The sequence below is a fragment of the Condylostylus longicornis genome, unplaced genomic scaffold, assembly GCF_029603195.1.
Source record: "Condylostylus longicornis isolate FDR11 unplaced genomic scaffold, ASM2960319v2 ptg000175l, whole genome shotgun sequence".
In the NCBI taxonomy this organism is placed as follows: Eukaryota; Metazoa; Arthropoda; class Insecta; order Diptera; family Dolichopodidae; genus Condylostylus; species Condylostylus longicornis.
Genome location: NW_026578143.1, coordinates 49,694 through 66,967, shown reverse-complemented (window position 1 = coordinate 66,967; position 17,274 = coordinate 49,694). Strand labels below are relative to the sequence as shown.

The window sequence follows — 17,274 nt, the reverse complement described above, 5'->3', positions numbered from 1 at the left end:
CGGTGGGAATGCACTTCTCCATAGTAGGGAAGTGTAAATAAACTATTTTTAGCAACCTGTCGGTCTGTCGGTCTGTGTATCTCAAGTTCTGCTGAACCGATTTTGATGAAATTTTATATGTAAGTTTATTTCCACCATGGCACGGATCGATCAACTTTTGGGATATATCAGGCCTCGGGAACTGCACTTTTTAGCGGGTCTGTTTTACATTTTTGAACTTTTTGAAGAAAGTATTCAACCGATTTTCTTGAAATTTTATATATAAGCTTTGCTCGACCGTTCGCGTAAATTCCTATGTTTTGGAGGAAATCAGGCATCGGTAACTAGACGTTTACTACGGGCCAAATATACATTTTTGTGTATATAAGGAGAAATAATCAACCGATTTCATTGAAATTTAATATAAGAATTCCTCGTATTAAAGCAATGAACATATAAATTTTTTGGAAAGATCAGTGCTCGAAAACTGATTTGCGGGCGGATTTTACATTTTTCACCATTTTGAAGAAAATATTCAACCGATTTATTTGAAATTTCATATATGAACTTTGCACGACCATCCGCAAAAATTCCTAACTTTTGGAAGAAATCAGGCATCAGCAACTGGACGTTTACTACGGGCCAAATATACATTTTTGTGTATATAAAGAAAAATAATCAACCGATTTCATCGAAATTTAATATTTGAATTCCTCGTATTAAAATAATGAACAAATAAATTTTCTGGAAAGAACAGGGCCGATTTTACATTTTTCACCATATCTACGGAACGAATTGATGGAGTTTCTTGAAATTTGATATTTGAGTTTTGGTTATTACCAAAACTAACAGGTTGGCATTTCAGGAAATTCGGGTAGCACAAAGCGAAACTCTACTAAGAGCCAAATTTACATTTTTCTAAGTATGTTAACTATAAGCTTACTAATGTCCTAAAAATTGGAAAGAAGTATTTAACAGACATTTTTTTAATATTCTGTAACACTTTCACTCAACTAAACAATACACAATGCGGTCGCTTATGTGCTGACCACATCAGATTTTTTTTTAAAACTGTTGGTGAACATAGAATTAAATTTTTCACATAAATAAAAGGCTTAGGCAAAAAGAAAATAATAATTGTATTCAAATATATGTATGTACATATGAATGTATTAAAATTTAGTATTTTAATAACATGGAATTAAATTTTTCACATAAATAAAAGGCTTAGGCAAAAAGAAAATAATAATTGTTGCTTGGAACAATAAAAATAAAATTCTAACTATGTACGTACACATATTCTGTATGTAAATTTTTTTAAAGCTTGAACAAATGAAGCATTAATATTAAGATGCCAGAAAACACCTGATGTCTCATAAAAGCTGACATTTATTTACGTTAAGATTGTTTCGATTTTTCAGAAAATATGTGTTTTATTAGTACTCTAGAGACATTCTTTCAAACATTCCAGGGAGTCCCAGTGCACCCTAATAGATAAAGTACCAGATACATACTAAATTAATAATTCAAATTCATAGTAATCTTTCTCTAATAACCAGTTTTAACATAATTTAGAAAATTTGTTCAATAAACTTGATGATCGAATGTCGGAGGAAATAGCATTTTAATACTTGGAGTCAGGTGGTCATAAAATTTTTGGAGTGAGCTAGTCTACCGAATGGAATATGTACAAAATTTCAATTATTTGAAGCATTACTCAAGCATTTATAGGCATACAGATGTCTTACCGGTAGAATTCTTGAATCTTGAAATAATGGCCAACTGCTAAACAGTCTATTTTTACCAAAAATAATTTTCAAAATATGTTTTTAACAGGCTTCAATGTATTAAAATAAGTACCTCTCCAACATATAATTCAATATTAAAGTTTTGAGTGGACTAAAGCATAGTAAATTTTTAAAAGCAGTTGTATAGAACACATTTTTTTTAAAACGTAAAAAGTATGAATGCACAGTGGCATATAATTATAAATTTGATTAATATGAGCTTTCCAATTCAAATTATTATCAATCAAGACACTTAAATATTTGTATTGACTTGTGTTTATAATTTGGGCATACATATACTTGGCACTCAGCAGAATGAAAACTGAAAATTGTGTTATCAGATAGAGTAATCTCCCTGTCATTGAGTTTGAATATCATTAGTTTGGTTTTATTACTTATTGTAAGCCTATGTTTGTTAAACCAACCTAAGTAAGCATACATCTAATACAATGCTTTTTTGTAACTCGTTAGCAGATACTGCACCATACGAAAGAGTTCAAATAGTGAGTTTGTGAAAATTAAAAACAAATAAAGTTGGGTCAAACCAATGGTTTGTATTGTAGCACTTTTCCCTTCAACAAGTGAAAATTCTGCTTTTAAATACAGTCTATGTATACCTATCAAACTATTAAAATTATTTTCATTCATATACAAAACTATTTCTAGGATTGCATATAGTTAGGATGATACATACATGCAGTCTTTGAAATAAAGCAAAAATTAATATAAAGAGGGGTTAACATAATGCTCGATTTTAAGGGTTAATTGTGTGAGTTAAGAGAAATAATTATATTTTTTAATTTCATGGAATTTACCGTTAGCTTTTTGCGTTTATAAAAATTTGGAAAAGCTTGCGGTTTCGGAAATATAAGGTGTCAAAAATTCAAATTTTACAAATTTCAAGAGGTGATAACTTGAGAGGGGGTGGAGATGGAAAAAAATTTTCTTCTAACGAAATGAACTATTTGTTAATGTCTAAAAGCTCCTAAAATTTCAAGCTTCTACAGGCTGGGGTCTAGAAGAAAAATGACATCAAAAATTTGGAAAAAAAGGACTTTAGATAATAGTAAATTTGAACGGCCATTTTGTTTTTATAAAGTTTAACTATAGTATATCGCGCTAGGGGAAGCAAGCCACTGCCTTTCTGCGTTTGCAAAATTTCAAAAATGCTTATGGTTTCATTGCAACAAATATTTAAAAAAGGCCATTTTTAGGGTTTTGGGGGGGTATAACTTCTAGAGGGGGGGAGATAGGTAAAAATTTTGTTCTACGGAAATAAGTTTCTAGTAAAGATCTATGTACGTATGAAATTTCAGCTTTCTATCTTAAAGGACAGAGTTCACTTTTTTCAAAAAATTTTTTGGAAAAGTGCTAAAAAGGCCCCAAAACTGACCCTTGTGGAACACCAATGTTTATTAATTGAACGTCGCTAAAAATACCGTCAATTTTTACTTTTTGAACTCTATCTGACAGATAAGAAGTAAGAAAATCTAACATCAAATCTTTGAAGCCAATTTTTTCCAATCTTTTTAAAAGTATATTGTGATCTATAGAATCGAAAGTAATTTTAATAACTATGAAGAGTGCCGCTGTGTGGCGATTATTATTCAGACTAGAGTAAAGTTCGGAACATAATTTTAGAATTGCATCCTCAGCGCACTTCTCCCTTAAAAAGCCGAAATGTTTATTATCGAAGAAATCTATATATGTAAGAAAATCTAGCATTCTTTCCTTTATTAATTTTTTCAAATACCTTACTTAAGCGAGATAACAAGGAAATAGGTCTATAATTATATATGTCAGTCCTCAAACCCTTCTTAAAGAGGGGTATTACTTCGGCACTTTTGAGAGCAAAAGGGAAGCTACCACTATATAATGCCAAACTAAATATATAGCAGAGAACCTGACTAACTAAAGACGCAATCTTCTTAAGTAGTAAATTAGAAATGCCATCACTATTGCATGAATTCTTGTTGTTTAAAGTCATAATGCACCTACAAAACTCTTTAGGCAAAATATCTACAAAACCAATGTAATATGTATAATATGTAATATAGTAATATGTATTAAAATGCATATTACTATTCAAAATATCATTAGACATATTATTGCTAAAATTCGCTTATAACTTCATTAAAAATTCCTGCTGGGTCAACAAAGTAATTATTGAATTCGTTGACTATTTGTTTTTTGTCAACTATATTTTGCTTATTGATCACAATTTCATTAATTTGAAGATATATATTGTCTTTATTATTCACTACCTTCCATTCCACTTTAGAGTTGCGCTGTGTTTAGATAACTCGGAAGAATAATAACTGTCACTCAATGCTTTTACCTCAATTCTTATTTTCTTATTTAAATCTTTAAAATATACTTTTAACTCGCTATCATGTGGCTTTTTTCTATATTTCAAACCAATTTTGTCAATATATCTTATTTTATTTAATAGTTCGTCAGTCATCCATGGTTTGATTTTTTTTTAGCTACCTTTTTTGATAACACCACAGAACACTTTGCGATATGTGAATTTGATAACGATTTGAAATGAAATTGAGGGATCAGAATTATTGAGAACTCTCTACCAGTTTTCGTTTTCTAACTTATTATTTAGCTTAGTATAATTAATAACTCTATTTACACTCCTAAGTTCCTGATTTTGAAAATTTTTTAACGAAGTTAATCCTAAATAATTTAACGTGATCATATTATGATTAGTTATACCTAAATTTTAATTATCAGCGAAAAAGTTTAAGTTATTGCAATTACTTTGTAACCTAATAAAAATATGATAAATAAACGGGCTCGAAGTATTGGTAATACAAGTTGGTCACTCTATTAAAGGCAATAACCGACGAGATGACATAATACGTAAATAATTTTTTGTACGCGACGTTATGTACAATCCCGAATTTAATATAAAAAAATAATTTATTATTTTTTTCTTTGTTTATTATTTTAAAATTATTTTTGTTATAAATCATTAATTTTGTTATAAATCATTAGCGTGCTCCAACATGGCTTCCAAGAAGTTCTTGGAGGACACGCTGCCGAAGCATCTGGGAGGGGGTCAAACTAAGAGCTATCCCTAGGTCCGATGTTGGCAGGTACCGGAGGGCGAAGGCGTGGCTGTGGGTACCGAAACCCTACGTTGCAGTGGAGAAGGTCCTCAGGCTACTGATTGCACAGAATCGGGAGCTTGGGGCTGAGGACTGGACTCTGGTTAGGGAGAAGCCTTGGAAGAAAACTGGACAACACTTCCTTCTGAGCATAAATAGGAAATCGGTGCCCTATATAGAGAAAAATGGCGTATGGTATTGGTAAGTATGGTTCAGCTTATCCAAGGTGATGCTTAGGATTGTTGGGGCGGGCAGTTTGGGAGATTGAGGTAATCCAAGTCAACCTCCATCGCAGTAGGGCCGCTACTGGCAATCTTGTGGGGTACATGAGCGCTAATGACATCCACATTGCGCTCATTCAGCAGCTGGGGTTGGTTACAAAGGGGAGAATACGGGGCCTGAGGCTTAAGGACTATGTCGTGTATTACAGAATCGGAGTAAGTAGACAGAGATCTTGTATTTTCGCCAGAAGGAACTAAAACTTTTTCTTTTAGATAACTTTTCTGATGGTGATACAACTGTGGTGAGGTGGGAGAGGAAGAAGAAGGATTTGCCTCTTATTCTGATCTCATGTTGTATGCCCTACGACAGCGAGGCAGAGCCGCCGCCGGAAAAATTCAGACAGGCTATCAGGATGTGGAGACACGATGTACTGATTGGATGTGATGCGCATGCGCACCACACTCTATGGGGAAGCTCGAATGTTAATCAGCGAGGTGAGTCTTTAGTAAATTTTCTTAGTAGTACTAACCTTTGTGTATGTAATAGGAGTTGCGACTCTCCTTTCGTCGTTAGGAATAGGAGTGAAGTGCTAGACCTTACTTTGGCTACTAATTTGGGGACCTTAATGGCCAGTAACTGGATGGTATCGGAGAAGTCTTCCCCCTTGGACCATTGCTGGATTCGTTCTAGGATAACTTTACAACTGGAGATGAGGGCGCCATTTAAGAACTCTCAAAGGGCTAATTGGGATGGGTACTCGGCGGCCCTAGAATCTGAAATGGCTAGGCGGGTACAAGAACTGATAAGAAGAGGTAAGTCGATTGACAGTGCAGTTGAGTGCCTGAGTGCGGTTATGAGGGAGGCCTTCGAGGCCAATTGTCCCATTAGCCATCCTGCAAAGTGTGGTAGACCACCATGATGGTGTAAAGAAATTAGTGAATCCAGGAGGAAAGTAAGGAGCCTACATAATTTGGCGAAGCGGGGTAGCAGCCCATCCATGTGGGATGAATATAAGAAGGAACTGAGGGCTTTTAAGTACACAATAAGTAAGGCCAAACGGGGGTCTTGGAGGAGTTATTCCACGTCATTGAAATATACCAATGAGGTTGCAAGATTAAGGAAACTACTATCGGGGGGCCCCTGGTACCTGGTTTTGTTAAAAGAGATGATGGTACTTGGGCTGGCTCTAGTATAGAGATGCTGGAGGAGCTGATGGGGGTTCACTTTCCGGAATCAATTTCCGATGGAACAGGAAGAGCTAAAGCGAGAGGGGCCCCGAGAAGAGGAACGGAGGGCGTACGAGTTTTGGGTAAAGAGATTTTTACGGGGTAGAGAATACAGTGGACTATTAAGTTTTTTGGCCAATACAAGTCTCGGGGAACGGATGGGGGGTGGCCTATTATGCTGCAGAGGGCACCGAGAGTGATCATTCTTTGGTTGATGGTAATTTTTCGTAGCTGCCTGTATATGGGGTATGTCTCTAGAGAATGGAGAGATGTAAGGACGGTTTTTGTGCCGAAGCCTGGTAGGAATAGTCATGTCAGCGCGAGGGGTTTCCAGCCAATCAGCTTGTCGTCTTTTGAAGTATATATTAGCTGCTCCGCCTATGTCGGTCCCAAGCCCGAATGTGAAAGGAGGAGGGGGAGGAGTAACAACCTCGTTAAAAAACCTAGGTTCAGCTGGCCCGGCTGATAGCACCTTGTAAGGGCTCCTGATGAGGATTACACAAATCCAGAAATGACTGATCCAGAATGGACGGCTCCCTGGTCTGCGTCTGATCCCAGAGGGACGGCAGTAAAAACAGAAGGAAAACTATAAACCCTTTAGAAAGCAACGGGAAACTACTAAAGTAACAATCCCTAGAAAGTACCTATGATCAACAACGAAGAAGTAACATGGCTCTCAGTCTCCGGCAGTAAGAGGGTGCTAAGAATCCCCGGAGGTAAAACTAATAAAAACAAAGCGAAAGACATCTGTACTGCAACCTGGAATATCAGAAGCATATATCAGGCTGGTAAGCTTGCCAACACAGTAAATGAAATGAAAAGATTGAACATCGACATCTTAGGAATATCTGAAACATGGTGGGCGGGATCAGGCGAATGTGTAACCAACGGACCAAAATTATACCACTCAGGCAATGAAACCGATGCTCACAGAAGAGGTGTAGGAGTAATAATTCCGCAACACTTAACCAATTGCGTAACCAATTTTATGCCAGAGTCAGATAGAGTGATGTTGTTGAAAATTAATGCAAAACCGTTGACATTAAATATTATCCAGGTATATGCGCCTACATTTGATAAGTCTGAGGAAGAGGTAGAAGATTTCTATGCAGAAGTCACCAAAGTATTGAAATTAACAAGACGCCATGAGTTGAACATAATTATGGGAGATTTCAACGCGAAAGTTGGTGATGAAAAAGTAGAAAATGTTTGCGGTAATTTCGGACTGGGTGTGAGAAATTGCAGAGGTGATAGACTTGTTCAATATTGTCAGGAACAAAACTTAAGAATAATGAACACATACTTCAAATTACCACCACGCAGATTATACACCTGGAAATCTCCTCAAGACTCAATTAGCCACATTGTACGAAATCAAATTGATTTCATATTAATTAACAATAGATTTTGCACATCAGTTAAAGGAGCTAGAACTTATCCTGGAGCAGATGTACCGAAGGATCATAATTTATTACTAGCTGAAATTAAATCTAAACTCGTTGCGAAACCCAAGGTTCCACAACAGGTGAGGTTAAATCTAGATAGGTTGAAAAACGAAAATATCAGAGCTAGAGCTGCTGCAAAGATAAATGATCAATTACGGAACATAGAAACAGAAAAAGATACGCAATCTATATGGAATCAAACGAAAATGGTGCTGAACAATGTTGGCAAAGAAAATTTAGGTACCAAAAAATATACGGCAAAACGAAATTGGATTACAGAAGAGATTTTGATGTTAATGGAACAACGAAGATCGCACAGAAATAAAAATACAAGCGAATATAAGAGGATTAACAGAATTATTCGTATCAAAATCAGACAGGCTAAGATCACATGGTTACAGCAAGAATGTGGAGAAATAGAAAGATTGCAGCACCAAAATGACGCGGAGACGCGGTCTTTCTGTGAACCCCGTAAAAACTGAGCTGGCATTGTTCACGAGGAAAAGGAAGGGGGCCAGGTTTGCTCTGCCTAGGATGGCAGGAGTGGAACTGGGTTTGGCAGTTTGTGCGCGATATCTGGGAGTGATTATGGATAGTAAGCTGCTGTGGAGGGAAAACATAGAGAATAGGGTAAGGAGTCAACGAGTGCGTTGTTTGCCTGCAAGGGGGCGGCTGGTAGACATTGGGGAGTGAGTCCTCGACTGGTCTACTGGTTGTATGAGAATGTGGTTAGGCCTATTCTGATGTATGGCCCATTGGTCTGGTGGCCAGCGGTGCCACAGGATAGGTGCATTGAGTACTACGCCCACTTTGGGTTTGGAGATTCCTGGATCCGGTAGTTTGGGGGATGACCTGGATCCGGTAGGTGAGCAGGTGAAAGTGGCGGCTGCGAGGAGTGCCTTGAGGTTACAGGCGATGAGCATACTTAAAAACAGGGAATACACAGACAGTAGAATTCTAAGGGAATATGGAATACGGCCTATGGACATTAGGCATGATTTTGTGGTGCCATATACCGATTGAAGGGTTGATTATGGGGTTGTGGTTCGACAAAGGGAGGATTGGAGTGTGGGGGTATTATGCACGCATGAGAGGTTATCCATCTACACGGATGGTTCTAGGACAATGGGTGGTACGGGCGCCGGGGTCTTCACCGAGGAGTTGGGGATAGAGCTACCGATTAGGCTGCCTGATGGATGTGGGGTCTTCCAGGCAGAGATTTAGGCGGTGACTGTGTGCTGGGTTCCCGGTCACAGCTTACGAGGTAATGAGATGGCAAATCGTCTTGCGAAGGCTGGGGCTGGCGGAGATGCTAACATGGTAGTCACGTCGGTTCATTTGTCGCTGAGGGCTTAATTTGGCCTCATAGTTGGTGAGTGGGATCTTGTGGGCGGAGGCTCACACGTGTAGGGTGATCAGGGCAATATAGCCTATCAGGGACGAAAGGAGGTCCAGGATGCTGTTGAGATATAATAGAGCTGATCTCAGCACAGTGGTGGGGGTCCTGACGGGGCATTGCCTTTTGGGGAAAATGACCAGGAGGCTTGGGGTTGCTATGACGGATGTATATCGTAGATGTCGATATGTGGCGGAGGGGGAGGATGTAGAGCATGTCCTCTGTGCCTGTTCGTTTCTGATGTGTAAGAGAAGGCGTGTCTTGGGGGCTTATTTTTACGATGGCCTTGGGGACCTACCGGGGTGTGTCTTGCGCGGCCTTTGGACTTCGCCAGGTAGGTTGGGTGGTTTGGATAGGGGGTTTTGTGTGTCGAACTGCATGGGGGTTGTTGGGTGTTGAGTGTTTGGGGGGTTCCCGATGGGCCTTTTTCTGTTGGTGTAGTGCATGGACTTTGCGCGGATGTACGGATGGAGCCCCGCTTTCTTACTTACTTACTTTTCTTAATATTATAACTGAACTTAACTGATGCTTATTCTAAACATACATTTTTATACTTTTCCTTCTTAATACTAATCTTTGTTTTTATTTATCTTTTTACAAATATTTATTGTTAATCATTAAAATGTAATTAGACAAAGACTGTACAAAATATTAGTCTTTATCTAATTGTAAATAACAGAGAACAGAGATGTTTCTTTTATAGTTATCTTTTATGCAAACATGTCGATTCTTGTTTTATGTTAGAGAGGCAGATTTCACATTTTTTTTTGTTCTCTTTGTTATTATTTTATATAACTCACGCGATACTTTAAGGAGGTCAATATTTATGTCTCCAATTACTACAAGATTTTTATTTTTTCCAGAATTCAAAACATCATCAAAATCATTTAAAAAGGTAGAAAAGTTGAAACCCGAGTTATGGAGTTTATATGCACAGAATATTATAAAATTTATATTTTCGATTGTACATGAAATTTTGACAATATCGGCTGTATCGGAATGAATAGAAATACACGTGGTCGATAATTTAGTATGTGTATACACAGCAACACCACCTGCTGCATAACCATCATTACAGTTACAGTGTAAGTTATAGCCGCCTATATTATAATCACTTTGTTCATCACCATAAATCCAAATTTCGGTTGGAACAACCATTAAAGGTAAATCATTCAGCGTTCCAAGGAACGTATCAAAATTTTCTCTTAAACTACGTATATTTTGGTGCAAAATTATAAATTTGTCTGGAGATAGATTGGTTGAAGGAGAGAAGTAAATTGATTAAACTAAAATTAAAAATTAAAGGCTAATATAACCCTATCTCCTTCACTTTTTCTCACCAAAATTTTTCCATTTTTTATCCAAAAAAATTTAAATAAAATTTGTTTTCTTAAATTTCTAGCAGTTTTAAAAATTATCCGTTTTTTATTAGTTAAACTATAATTAATAAGTATATTATTACCTTGATATTGTACTTCATGTTTGAGCTCTTTTTTTTCTTTAGGACGTCTGATTTAATTTCACTCGAAGAAAAATTGATTCTCACTATATTCGTTGATCTATTGTTTTTTTCCATTATCTTTTCCTCGGGTTTTTCATGAACTACAATTGGCAATATCCTGGCTTTTTAACGAAATGTCAAGGCTTTTTTTTAATATTTCGACTGCTGTGTGGACCGTATCAAAATTCTCTAGATCAGGAACATTCACTAAATCTAGAGAATTGTCCAGGGTGCATTGCTCCATATCATCTACTTTATTTTCCAGTTCTTGTACTTGAGTTCTCAACATAGAATTTTCCTTTTCCAACGTTAACAGTTTTTCCGCATAAGATTCATTAAGACGTTCTATTCCCTTTATCATCTCATACAGCATCTCGAGATTTACGTTCTCTGTCTCGTTGTTTTTTTATGCTAGCTTCACAAAGCCTGGTAATAGGCTATTTAACAAGGAAGAAGCTCTAGGTGTGCTGTATTTTTCGCATACAAATGAACCTTTAGGAGTACCAGCAGCCAGACAAGAAGCATGACATTTATTTTTACACGATCTACAATCAACGGATTTTTGCTGATGATCAATGTTTTTGGCACATTTAACACACTCCATTTTTTTAAATTAGTTGTTCATTTGTTTTTATACCCGTACGAACGTATGTTCGAAGGGTATACTAAATTTGCCTTACCGTTTGCAACGCTAAGAAATAACGGTCTTAGATATAGACTCAAGTGTATGTTTTTGATCAGCGCCAAATTCTGAGTAGATTTAGCTTTGTCCACCCGTCCGTCCGTCCGTCCGTCCATCCCAACGATAACTCAAAAACTAATAGAGCTAAGTTCACCAAATTTTCACAAATGATTTATTGTAGTAAGTGCCAGAACCCTATTTAAATTCGACGTGATCGGGGGTACCGGTTCGGGTAGCTGCAATACAACTTCAAAATTTTTTTGGCTATATCTCAGAAACTAAATGCTGTGGTATTGAAATTTCTCACAAGCAAATATATTAGTAGGGCCGATGTGCTTCATAAAATTCGTTATAATTTCTTGGCTCTTTCTGGTACCTTCATACAACTTCAATAGTAGTTTGACACACACAGTATTTTGAAAAACACATAGTACTGAAATTTTGCATACATTAATATAGTAATACGGCAACTTAAGGTCGTAGTCTTTCCCAAAGTCAGTTACGGCATCTTTATTCGCACATAGGATAACAAATTCGTAGGGGTATCACAGAGTTGAAAAGGTCAACTCTATTTTTTTATCGTTTTTGATTTAAAATTATAAATTTTCAATTGCTTCAAAGTAATAAAGTTATTTTTTATTGCGAAAGATTTTTTTTTTATTTTACTTAATTTATTTTATTTATTTGTTTTTTCTTTTTTTCTCTTTAATTGTTCAACTTCCTTTTTAAAGCTTTGTTTTTTATGAATTTCTTTTTTTTTTGCTTTCACCAAATTTTTGTCATTTCTTCGATACTTTTTATTGTTCACTCTACAATGAACAGAATAAGGAATCTTAAAATAGAGCTATTTCGGGGCTAAAAAGTTCCAATGTCAGATTTTTCTGGGACCCTGGAGGCAAAACTCTATTTAATGCCTTTTGTCCCATGTCTCTAGCCCTTCTAGAAGTACCCGTACTTTTTACCACCTGAGAAGTAGCTATATATATATAACTAGTCGTGTATTCTTGCATTACAAGCCTTGCAAGTATTATGCCTGCATTTTTGAAATTATGTTCCGTTCTCTGTGTCTGAGATATTTTAAGTTTACTTTTTTTCTTCAAAAACACACCCGTAATATTCATATAGATATGTTTTTCCCTAATATTTTATAATATAAAACTTAAAATAAGAAGTGGTCTAAAAACTAATTACGAAAAAGTACATAATTAAGCAAATATATAGTTGCTTTTTGATCAAATATCTTTTGAGTAACTTAGTTCAGAATCTCGCTTTGAATTATGTCGCATAAAATTGTAAAAATTATTGTCGCATAAAATACCTTTCACAATAAGCACTTTAAGCGATAAATTACTATTTGCGCAAAAGATAATTCGCTACTAAAATCCATGCACATATGTATTTGGAGTTTATAATACATGCGAATAAAACGCGTGACTGTAGAATGAGTTAACACCAATACTGACGCATATAGGGTAATACGTAGAGCAAACGATTTCTATGCAAAAAGTCCACGGTTCAAACCCTGAAAAATGCGATTTGCCAGATGAACTTTTTTTTATTGATAATTTTATTTTTTTTTAAATGAAATAAAAAAGCTTCGACCTTACAAATCAATATCATCGAGTTTCCGTTCCAAATATTTTTTTGTAAATACCCTACTTGTAAAAAGTTTAATGCAATAGAATAACATTTTCTTATAAAATTTTACCCTAAAAATATATTGTCAAGAAGTTTAATGTACACTTACATATGTTTTGCTTACTAATACATTTTGCAGCAGATCACGAAAAGAATACATAACTAAATGCGTACGTACATACTTATTATAAAACAATCTAGATTTTATTATCTCTTTAGGATTCTCTTAAGAAAGTGTTGACTTTTTGTTATAAATCACACTTCCAAATATGAATTTACATACAATATTTATACCTCCCAAAGTAAATAAAAGATTACCCCAAAGGGTGTAGTACAATTTTGTAAAAAGCGATCATAAAGCACCTTGACAGGGGTTAAAGGGGGAGGGTGGAATTCTTGCTTTTTCTGGGACCCTAGAGGCAAAACTTTATCTAATGCCTTTTGCCCCATGTTTCTAGCCCTTGTAGAAGTACCCGTCCTTTGTGATACCTAAGAAGTAGTTAAGTAAAGCTTGCTGACGAAACATAATAAAATCTGACATTTATTTTAGTTTATTTTGATTTTTCGAACTAAAAGTATATGAAATCTTTACGTTATATTTTCGAAAATTATTTTTTACTTATACCTGAGAAGTAGCTATATATATATAATAATAAAAAAAAATTTAAATGAAAAAAAGAGAATAATATATAAATCTTTGTCAAGAATCTATATGCATACATATGTATATTATATGTACGCGTAATATATCTGTGGTAAAAAGGAAAAACGATCTTTTGTTACCTTTCAGTAGAGCAATTTTTCACTTGGAATTGAACTTTGAAAAAAGTAAATGAACTTATTGTTATGATTTTTTTTTCAGAAAAAGTACTCATAGACTACCGTATTTTAGTATTCAAATCTTGACATAAAGTTGAATATTAGGTTAGGTTAGGTTAGGTTGTCGCGACTCTCCGTAGCCGACGCCAGAAGAGATCTCTTCCCTCCTTTACATTTGCTAAGTCCGTAGCGTGCCCGAAGTAGTAAGACCCAAGTGGGTCATCGCTTACTCCTCCCCTTCATCACAGCAACTCCTACAAAGATCAGTTGCGGAGCGGCCCATTCTCCTTGCTGTTCACCGATGCCCGTCAGGACTGCACTGATATCCACGCTTCTGCAAAGGACCAACTACGTTGTGCAACGTAAATCGAGCTTTGGCCACAAATTCCCTGTCACGTTGCACGTTGCTCCATTAATCCATCAAAGGTTGGTGAGCTCCACTGCCGCGTTGCGCAGCAGCAGCCCTAGGATTCTTAGTGGCATGCCCAAGTTCTCCTTTTCAGGTGGAATACCCAGAGTAGTTCCATGCCTCGCAAGTTCGTCCGCCTTGTAGACACCGGAACCCCACTGCGCCCGGCGGCCCAGACCAAGTTTATTTCGAAGTGCCCCGCCATCCCGTTGAGAGACGACCTGCAGTCCTGGACCGTTCTAGACGTGGAGACCTCAGAGCCCAATGCCCTTATCGCGGCCTGGCTGTCAGTGAAAATACTGTCGCCACTAGCCGATACGACATTGCAACCAAGCCAGCGCAGAGCCTCCCCAGTTGCGGCGACCTCGGCCTGAAATACACTACAGTGATCCGGCAGACGGAAGGAGTGCCCAACATGTAATTGCTTAGAATAAACTCCCCCACGTACAGCCAAACTTACCTAAGCAAAATCGAGGTCTTAGAGTTCCTCATGAATAAGAGCACCGGGGGAAATAGTCAATTTCCCCCCCTGAGGTATGTCCACACTTCACAGGAACGGAAGCATTCCCCCTAGGGGCACAAGACCAAAGAGATGCGGCTCGCAAGCGCACCGCAGATCCCACAGCCATCTGCCAACCCAGCACATATAATGGCGGCAGATGGAAGAGAATCTCGAGAGCCTGAGTATACCCCACCAACACACACCATCGCCATTCTTTGAATTCTGCTTATCAGCATGGGGCTCCCGCCTGTGTGAAGCGCTAGCCACCACACCAGAATGCGGTACATCAGGATCGGTCTCACCACTGCGGTGTATAGCCAATAAACCATGCTTGGTTTCAGGCGCCACCTCTTCCCGACGGCCTTCTTACATCAATAAAGCGCAATAGTTGCCTTCCTTACTTTGGAGCTCCACAATGTCCCCAGTCCTACCGCAAAACTCCCTCCAGGACGACCTCTGAATTCTCCTCCACTCCTTCTTGTACTTTTTTTGGTCATTCCTATAAGCGCACCAATAAGATGGTGCCCCGACAACCTTCGTCTTATTAAACTGAGTTCTACATTTTTCACGAAGTGCGTTTAACCCATCGGATCACCATTGTGGTTTCCTGTTGCCTCTCTTCCGAATTAAAGGGAATGCTTCCCTAGAGGCTTCCCAGGACGTGAAGGGACCTCGGGTCCAAGGAGATCGCTTAGCGAGTCTCGGAACCTTGGCCAATCAGTCCACCTGCGGCTCCTGAAAATGAAAGGAAAATTCTACCCAGCAACGAATTCAGATTCTATATAGCGGTGGTCCGAAAAGGAATGCTTTTGCGATACTTTCCAATTCGTAACCGAACCAATAATAATTTCAGAGGCAATGGTTATGTATTTAAACTCCTGCCTATTTTTATTAACGAAAGTGGGCTCTGAGCCTCTTTTACATAGTGTGAGGCTAGTACTCAAGATAAAATCAAAAAGTGACTCACCTCTAGTATTGGTATCCGAGCTTCCCCAGACCACGTGATGTGCGGTGGCATGGCTCGCAATGATGAGGCCATTATTAAGAAACCGCGCCTGCTTTACCAGGTCTCTCAAATTACTAAGTGGAAGCAATCCCTGGGAATCATATGGCGAATATACTGAGGCCCACCCGGAGATCCTGCCACCGACCTGGAGACTGACTGCAGTCAAATCTTCATTGCTGTAAAGAGGCAAAAGAAAAACATTTAAGCTACTTTTAATTAATATGTATGACCTTACCTTTCCGTCGCTGTTGCTATAAAACAGCTTATAGTTCCTGGACCAGAACTTTGTCTTCTCCACCCCTTTGTAATCGGAGAAGGAGCGCAGCCGATGGCGCTTCAGAGTACTGGAGGTTGATCTGGATTATTCGAAGAATTACTGTTTTCGTCAACCTCCACCAACGTTTTCTCTGCATCGCCGTCGAGATGCATGGCGTCGTCGTCTGTCAGATCCGCCCAATCCAGCATTTCTGCTGCCGGAGAAAACGATGTCTGAACAGAAGCCTTTCCAGTCTCCTCCCTGTTCTGGACGACCACAGGTTGCCTTTTGTTGTCCTCCGGCTTCTGGGTGCTCTCCATCCTAGTGTCCGGTTTGTACACCTTTTGTATTATAGAGGGCAACCCATACTTTACCACAAACCCCTGCTTCTCCAGAGGAGCCAGCGATTCTTTATTGAGTATAACAAGGGCCTGTCTATAGTCGCCCTTTTTATCTTAAAGCTTGGCCACCCTCCAATTGGCAGTTAACAGGTTTGGGTTTCCCAGCTGGATCATCATGTTTTTATGTCTAGTGGCTCAGGCACGAGCTCGCGGTCTGCTTGGGATATCTTCCAATGCAACGACCGCGACTCTCGCGCCGGGCCAGATTTCTCCTATACTCATTATTGTCTTCGTGTATAGGTTCAGGGATATGGGCCTGGAGTTCCCTTCATGATTTGAGGGAAGTTTGTCATAAGATGACTTTTCACATTCCGCCAGTTTTCTGCTGAGATGCTCCCATCCTCTTTTGCTTGGTCTACCACTGCAACGATTAGATGGTCTTTCAGGATCTCATTGACCGGCCTTGTGACGCTTGGAAGTTTGTTCGGTGGTCTGGGTTTCTTAGCTTCACGAGTTGGTTCCTCTGTGGAACTTCTCGCTCTTGTGCTTGTCCACTATACTATTTGCATAGTTGTATGTGTACCTTCCTTCATCCGACCTATCTTTTTCCGGAATACGGCCAATCCTTATGCTCCGTGTAGTCTTCGTGACTGCACTTGATGAGCTACTGCCGGCACTTGGCCCCGGCTATGTTCCTGTTTCACCTTCGGTTTCGCAACAGTGCTTACTGCATTTCTGTTAACTACCTCCAACTTTGGTAGTGGACTTGCCTTGTGCAAGGTCTTCCAGCTTTTTAAGAGTGCCGGGTCGTATAACACCTTAATCCGGTTCAGGGGAGTTTGGAGTGAAGGGAGTCAATAGGAGGGATATGTTGGGAGAAGGGCTGATTATCATTTGGTTTCAGGTCTCATTTGGGGATGTTTTACAAGACTCTTTCACCTTACTC

General features: G+C 38.3%; 2 protein-coding genes across 2 annotated transcripts; both read left to right on the top strand.

Annotated features, from left to right (window-relative positions):
• The first annotated feature begins 5,070 nt into the window (after positions 1 to 5,070).
• Positions 5,071 to 6,026, top strand: LOC129616296 (uncharacterized). The gene is made up of 2 exons (XM_055531875.1): positions 5,071 to 5,086; positions 5,380 to 6,026. The coding sequence occupies exons 1-2, from the start codon at positions 5,071 to 5,073 to the stop codon at positions 6,024 to 6,026; spliced, it is 663 nt and encodes a 220-aa protein (XP_055387850.1).
• A 953-nt stretch (positions 6,027 to 6,979) lies between these two features.
• Positions 6,980 to 8,260, top strand: LOC129616295 (craniofacial development protein 2-like). Its single transcript, XM_055531874.1, has one exon. The coding sequence runs from the start codon at positions 6,980 to 6,982 to the stop codon at positions 8,258 to 8,260; it is 1,281 nt and encodes a 426-aa protein (XP_055387849.1).
• Positions 8,261 to 17,274: the final 9,014 nt, after the last annotated feature.